At 38.7% G+C, this 8,168-nt stretch overlaps 1 protein-coding gene across 1 annotated transcript in view; it reads right to left on the bottom strand.

Annotated features, from left to right (window-relative positions):
- Positions 1–8,168, bottom strand: part of cacna2d3a (calcium channel, voltage-dependent, alpha 2/delta subunit 3a) — a gene marked incomplete in the record, with an annotated part of 125,797 nt that overhangs the window by 36,463 nt on the left and 81,166 nt on the right. Inside the window, 3 exon segments of the mRNA XM_036212745.1 lie at positions 1–46; positions 4,830–4,847; positions 7,087–7,220. Of these exon segments, the coding sequence (XP_036068638.1) occupies positions 1–46; positions 4,830–4,847; positions 7,087–7,220 (198 nt within the window).

Here is an 8,168-nt window from a genome sequence, read left to right as displayed (position 1 = left end):
GCATTGCCACTGTGGTCATCAGAACTGGACCTTGACCGTCCTCCAACTGTCCGTGTCCATGTGGGATCATCAGCAAGGGTGCAGCAAATGAGAAGGTTAAAGAAAACAGACAACAAGACTGAGAATGAAAGTAAAAACAGCCATACTGACAAAGAACAGGTCATAAAACAGCCTTGTGGATGTTGTACATACAAAAAATAAATAAAAATGTGTTCATATCACAAGTGTCATATTTTTGAAACAGCACAAAATCTGTCTTGTAATGACGAAGATAGTATTGCTACAGCAGAACCAGTCATTTATCTTCACAAGAGAGAGCCAAACTTCCATGACATGTTTTATTCATATACATTATTTGCCCTTAATTGTATTCAATAACAGCCTGCCTTTGATCTTTTTTATATATAAAAAAACCTTATCCAGAGGCAGTGTTTCCAGTTTCAATCAGGCTATCTATTCCTTGCCAAAGACTGCTGGAATAATTATGATGTTTATCTTTCCAGCAACTGTATCTCATAACAATATCCACTAAAAAGAAAAGCTTCAGACTCAAATCACAAGAGGATTTCATGTCCAAAATAATTTTAAAAAATCCATCAGCTTCTGTTTATAAACTGATTAAATGTCACTGAATCCAGCTTTGAAATTAAACTCAGTAACAGCAGCAAGCATGCTGTTTTTTAAAATTAATACCAACATCAAAAAGGTTTTGAAAAAGCAATAATTCCTCTTCCTCCAAAAGGACCTGACCTCACTTTGCAATCAACAATGATAGACAATAACAGTACATTGTTAGCATCTACTCTTCTTCAGACACTGAGGTAGAAGTGGGATTGGCGACCTGTGTTCAGTCAGCTGGTAATAGAAACCCAGAGCGCAGTATTGGACATCAAGGAGAGAACAAATCCCACCTAAATACAGCTGCTGTAACAATGAGCGGCCTTGCTGCTGCAGAATGTGATCGATCAAAGGACAAGAAGAACGAGCAGAGCATCATCTAAAAATACCAAATCTATTTCCAAGCTCAGGTCTGCTGGATCGTGCTCTGTATCCCCAGACTGAGTAATCCCTTTTATGTATACTCCCTGCTTGTGGACATTAATCTTGTCGTTGGTGAAAACCTAGCCTCTCCCAACCGCTTACTTCAACTGATGGTGATGACATTAAGAGCTGCATAGAGAGGCTTCAATCAATGGGTGTCTTGGTTACAGTGCCATCACAACTGGAGAGAGTTCCTCACTAACTACATCCAGGAAGGAGAGAACTGTACACTTTTACTGTATAAAGCTGACCCTGAAGTGACAAAGGAATTCTTTGAAATGTTTTTTTTTTCAAAAACCTGTCCTGAACTAAAGTCTTAAAGCTGGGTTAAGACCTACATTGGTGACTTCCTTGCCTTTGTGGATTGTCATCAATCAGACCAGACAGACTTGATGTGATATACAATAAGAGGGACCTGGCTGCAGACAACAAGATGGTGTCAGACATCATCGGCCGGAAGTGGAAATTAAACGACTTCAAGTGGAAGCAGATGTTCTTTTTTTTTTTTTTTTTTTTAAGAAGTTAAGGCAGTCTTTAATGGAGCCTATTAACAAAAATGTAAGAAATGTTTAAGCCACAAGTGGGTCATATCCCAGCCAGCAAGGCCAAGTGGGCCCTATATAATTGGAATGGGTTTGTCCGCATTTTCTTTGGTGGCTCCACCTTTGTTTGCTCACATTGGCTCCACTGCCCAGGGACCGGCTACCTGGGCGGCGACCTCACTAGGTCTGCCGGTTCCTGGGCAGCAGAGCTTGCTTTGCTGTCTGCCAGGGGGGTGGCTAGCATAGCGAGCCACCCGCTGATCATACAGATCGTGCAGTGACAACTGGGACCTGGTGGCAGAAAAGATGGTTGCTGAAAATCATTGGCCGGAAGGAAGCCCAAGATGAAATATCACGCCCCCACCACCACCCCCACTGTCCTGCACATCAAAAAAGGCTAATATAACCAGCAATCGTAACAAATACATTTTTTTTTTTTTTTTGCATTTTAAGCTGTGTTTGCATTTGACCAAGATTAGCTTCAACCCTTTATGCGATCAACATGAATCAGGCCTGTCGCAGAGAAAAGCAGCTTTGCATCGATATAAAATAACTTTATATTAGTAATGTGTTGCATATCTGTAAAAGGCCACTTTAAAGAGTTGCTAACCAGCGCTAAACCGCTTTTCTTCAATAAAAGTGGCTATAACTCTGAAATCTTGTGAAGTTTCCACCTCTGGCTAATGATGTTTGACTATTTCCCTTTCCGGCTAATGATTTCCAGCCACCATCTTGTCTGCTTCCTGGTCCTCATGCACTGAGTTACCACTTAAGCCAATGTGCTCAAACACAGGTGGGGTCACCACGGAAATTGCAGACCAACCTATTAGGTGCCCACATTTTCTGCCCACTTTTAAACCATATGAGGCCCACTTGTAGGTTTGAAACGGAAGTTGGTCATATTAGCATTCCTTTAACTGAGATCCACTCTTTACGGAGGAATTGTATTAATTCATGAATTTATTTTTTATTAATTACAAGTCTTACAAACTTAAGACAAAAACTGAACAAGGTGTGCAAATCAAAAGAAAAATATACTGTAAATACAATATAAATATGTCATTTCAAAATTTAAATTGAAAAAGTTTTCAAAATGATTACACCTGCTATTAATTGAGCGTGAAAATGTGAATAAACAGCGACTGTTATGGTACAAAATTAAAAATGAAATGAAAAATTAAAAATAGCTAAAATGAAAAAATATGCTTTCAAAATTGACACTAACAAAAATGTTTTATTAAAGCTTAAAACGGGAAAAACTGTAACTATTAAGGTTGCCAGTTAAAATAAGGGTTTTTTTCAAGCAATATGGACTTCCAGTTCTGGTCGATGATGTCTGCAGCCAGGTCCTCTTGTGTTCAAATCCTTACTCTTGCTACAGATCAAATAATGGAAAGCACATGTTTTAAAGAAAAAAAATGATGTACTGATAAAAATACTCTGACATTCAGATCTTTTAGGTGACTAACTAAAACCTCCCAATGCTAGTGTATCGAACACCTCCCAATCCAAGTTTCTTTGACCACTTTGGGTTGATTAGGTGACATTCTTGCCTCGAGAGAGCTTAATGATGGTGGTCTGTGAGAACAGCGGCGCCTAAAGCTCCCCTCCAGAGTCCAGGGGAATAAACGTAGACCCCACAGGGAAAAGAGCTGGCACAGATTCAGTGAACCTTTTTAACCGCACAGGTGTTTCGGGATTATCCATGCAAGTTCTCAATTGCCTCAATCAGTGTGAATGTGCTACGAAACTGTGCAGTTTATCATAATCTGTCCTGGTGCGTTTAACAGTTCACTACTTCAATTCATCATCAAGAGGTAATCAACTGCTCCCAGCTTTCCATTTGTCTTCTTTTACGATTAATCAAGTATTAGTCATGTTCATGTACATGCTCATCTGAACCCCACAGCTTTCCTCCTTCTCAGCCTTCCCTGATATTTTGCTTCCTGAAATATTTAACGTTCTCCGTCAGAAACTGCTTATACTCGTCCTCTAGAAAGGCTTTTCGCCCCACACCTCTTTCTCCCCCCCACACTGACTCACATCATCCCTGAGCTCCTCCGTCAGATCATGTGGTGGAGCGGGAAACAAAGCCAAATGAGCCAGAAAACGATGGATGAAAGTGGTGAGATGTGAGATAGGAAGAAGAAAGAGGGGAAAAGGGGGAGGAAAGAACTGAGCCAAGGTGTTGAGAAGGAGCTGGAGAGGGAGAAGAAAGGAGAGCTATAGGATAGAAAAGACAGATTATTGGGTTGTGGCGAGCTGGGAATAGACCGTTTGACCCTTCATCTGGAAAGATGATACACATCAGTCCCGGAACACAGATCCCTAATGCACATCACGTTACCAAAGGAACAATCCCAGCTTCTTATCTGGCAGAAAGACCAAATAAATGGGCATATTTTTCTGAGGATGTCACTACAAACAAAGAGACAATGGAAATCTCTTGCCTTTTACCAACTATCCCATCATAAAATCAGAGAATGTATTGATTCATCTGCTGCTATCTTTCTGCCGAGTCATTTGAGTGTGGGTCAGTGTGGATCTGTCACATTAATAGCACTTTATCGGACATATGGCCTGCAAGCTGTTAAAAGCAACAGCTCTAATCGGCCGCTGTTGAGGGAGAGACAGAGCAGTCTTTTGCTCTGTCATCATTATTTTTATGGTTATAAATGTGCTTATCTCCACCCACATACGATTCATAAATCACTCAGAAATGAAACACGAAGAAAAGGGATAAAAAGCATCAAAACAGATCATCCCGTCAGTTGCTATGAGCCATTAGGTTTACACCATGAAGATGATAAAAGGACTTTTATTTTTTTCTCCTTTTAGAGAAAGTGTGCTAACTCTGGTGGCTGTGTTTTTTACAGTGAAGTCCAACACGCTGAACAGAAAATTGAGGCCCAAATCTCACCAAAAAAAAGAAATAAAAATCACACCAGCAGCCTGGGGATCATGACAGTTATGGAAAACATCTCATGAACGTGTGTTTATTCAGACATGCAGAAAGGAGCGATCCGCCAGGCCAAAAACAACCGTGATGTGAGGCTCGACTCAAGAAGGAAACCAACAACACCACAGATGTCACACAAAAGAACGGTGCGGTACGAAGTTCGTTAGCATCTTTAGACCACTGGTATAAGAAAAAAACAAAATGCGCATGCAGATGAAATGCACATGAACACTGAGCAGGCCTCCACAAAGCACAATACAGTCATGACCTCAAACCGGAATTTTTACCTTTTGTGCTTGGGGAAGCTAAAGAGTTCAGATTCAAGAGGAGAGGGGGAGGGAAATTAAAATAGAGAGGGTCAACACATTCATGGATAAGTGACAGAACGCCTTTCAGAGCAGTTTGAGCTGAATGGAGAGTGAATGTGGGAGCATAAAATCTGCTAATGCTAAGCGGTTTGCACTGGCTAACTGAACGTTTAAGATTCTACAAATAATATATGTCAAAGAATGAACCAAATGGAATGAAGGAGAGGAGTTAAAACAAAGGTAGAAAAATAAATATGAAAGGTAAAAAAGGGAGAAAACATGGAAGGGTCAATTGGAAATTCAAGCTTACAAATATATAAAAGGAAAATAAAGCAATTTCACTTTTTCAAACATTTTACAATACAGTGAAAATACATTCCCAATGTCCTTTTTCCATCTTTTTGGCATATTTTATAACAACATAGTAGAGTGGAGTGTAACTAGCCCCAACACCAGGGTGATTTTTTAAGGGTGTATTCTATTTAAATTGGAAAAGTCCATAATTCGGTCCGGATTGAGTCCTGAACCTTGCGTTTGGTCTATATTCAGACTCCCTTTCAATGGGACATTTCCGTTTTGAACTAAAGCTTGTAAACAAAACCACATGACTAAAGATCTCATCTGTCATCGGCCAAAAATTACGAGGCAAAGCAACACGGGAAAGAATAATGAAAGTCCTTTTGCAATCGTTGCTCCATGTTTCTCTGCGGCACATCGGTTGCACTGTTCCAACTTTGTTTACAATGCCCGGCTACGGTGGCCATTTTGGTCAAGTTGTTCCACTCCGAGCCAAGAGAACCTGGTTGCAGATAGGTTAGCGGCTGAAAATCATTAGCCGGAAATGGGAATTTCCAAACATCATTAGCTGGAAGCAGATATTCCACAAGATTTCAGAGTTGTAGCCAGTTTTATTAAATTTGTTCAAAATGAACAAATGCATTAGTGTTCAGGATTAGCTTAAAACTTGTCAAAAGAGGGAAAATGCTTTATTAATCTAAAAAACAATATTGACAAAAGTGTTCAGATTTGTAAAACTGTTAAGACTTTTACATTGGAGCTTTTGCTCCAGAGCAGTGTTTACATCTGACCCCAGTTGGATTCAACCCATTGCACGATCCGCGTGAATCAGCTTATAAAGCAGCTTTGCACCAGAATATAACCCTTTATTTTAGTAATGTGTTGCCTATTGGTGAAAAGCTGCTTTAAAGTATTGCTTACCACTTTTCTCTGCAGATCAGCTTGGTCTTATAAGAAGTTACAGTATGTTAAAGAGCATTCTGAGACATCTCAGGTGATAAAGGTTCAAAGCTTTTTGGGTCGCCATAAGCCTTTTTGATGTCCTGGTTCTGGACTTCCTTCCAGCGAATGATTTTCAGCCGCCATCTTGTCTGAAACCAGGTTCCTCTCTCCTGAGCACAAAGCCCATTCAGATTGAGGAAACTCTGAGTGAGTTGGATCTCAGTACAATTGGAAACAAACTGAAACCACCTTAAAGGATAGTCCCGGACCAGGTCCTGGTCCTGGACCAGGGTCCACTTGAGTGTATTCAGACTGAAAATTTGTTGCAAATTATCGAGGAAAATGAACTTTGGTTCACTTAAAGCGAATCACATGTGTCCAGTCTGAATACACCCTTAATGTGTATATCCCAGGCATCCTCTGGCAATAAATACACATTAAGGCTTAATATTAAAGCTACTGGCATTCAAATTTAGATTATATCTGGTTAAGTAGTATACTGAATATCTAAGGAAAACTCAAGTTTTTTTTGTTTTTTTTTCAAAGTACAAAAATGTGGGAAACTGCTCTATGATGCAAGAAAAGTTTAAGAATGCAGCAACATATATAAAAATTTTGAACCAATCAAATATACCTGTAAACCTTTCACCTTGAAAACAAAACATATAAAAAAAAAAGTGAAACAAACATAAGAAATCGCATTTAAAATAATGAACTTTGGGAAAACTCATATCTAAAACATCACATCATTTGAATAAGAATTTGAATAATTTATATTAATAGTCAGAAATGTATCATTTTAAATACTATGTTGGTTTTTGGCTAAAACTTTAGTCTAATGTCAATACAATCCACTCATTGTAAAAATAATGCTCATTCAAATTGTACGTTTCTCTAAATGTAATCACAGTCCTTTACAGTCACTGTAAGATGGTGAGGATAAGTAAGAATGAGGGAGCTGAATTTGGTACCATGAGACCTCCCGGGGTCAACTCACAGTGCTGTCGATGTACGCCTCAGTCCACACTGTGTCGTGTTCCCGGTCAATTACTTTGGGGCGACTGAGCACGTGGAGATACTCCATTACATTTTCCTGCACATCTGCCAGTGTGGAAATTTGAGTGAAATACCCTGGAAAGCAAACAAAAGAAAGACAGCGATGTCAAAGAGATCTTTAGAATTATTATTACAAAGGTGGATTTAAGATCAATTTATCACATTAAAAAAAGTGATTAATGACGGTGATAGTAGACATATCTAACTCAAAATGTGTCTTTCATTATAAAACAAGACGAACAAAAATATTGTTTATATTATATATCAAGTTGAATATCTGACATGCTGAGTTTCCTTTATATATTTTTACCATGACAGTCAGTAAAAGAAACAATATAAAAAATCAAATAAAACCTGACAGAACAAACTAACTAAGTCAAAAAAATATGATCAGGTATTAAGAGGTACAAATTGTAGGGATTTTTGACAAAGAAAAAAAAAAGTAAAAAATGAGCACCATATCAAAAATAATAATCCATAAGTTATTGCTGCTCCCATTGTGACTTTCACTCCTACACATATATGTTTGCATTTTTTCAGGGCTGCAGTTTAGAGCAACCCTTGTTTCCAAAGTGACCATTTTTCCTGAGTAGAAACACTGTTTAGAGTTTACAGGGTAAGTCGCTGAACAAAGCTAGCCACTTTATTTCCCTGCTGATTCACTGCAGCTGCATTCCAAAGCACACAAGAAGGCACTCACACCTTCTATTCTGAGAGCCTACACTTAATCCACACAAGTCCTACTTAATGAAAATGCTTATGAAACCACTGAAAAGCTCCAGTTTAACAAGCCCCAGCAGAATTCCAGGCGATACCTGACTTCCTATGTGATCAGGGTGTTTTATTTTGAAAGCTCAATAGGTAATTCTCTGCTTTTCATTGCATTAATGTGGATTTACATCTGCTTTTGATGTGCCTTTAGTGTTTAAACATTTTCATGATTCATACATAAATCTTATTTAGTTATAAACTTCTTTTCATTATAGCCAAAACATATAAGAAAGGAATTATACGTTCTTATTT

This window comes from Oryzias melastigma, linkage group LG7 (assembly GCF_002922805.2).
Source record: "Oryzias melastigma strain HK-1 linkage group LG7, ASM292280v2, whole genome shotgun sequence".
NCBI lineage: Eukaryota > Metazoa > Chordata > Actinopteri > Beloniformes > Adrianichthyidae > Oryzias > Oryzias melastigma.
Note: the sequence above shows the minus strand (reverse complement) of the source record. Positions and strands in the feature narration are given on the sequence as shown.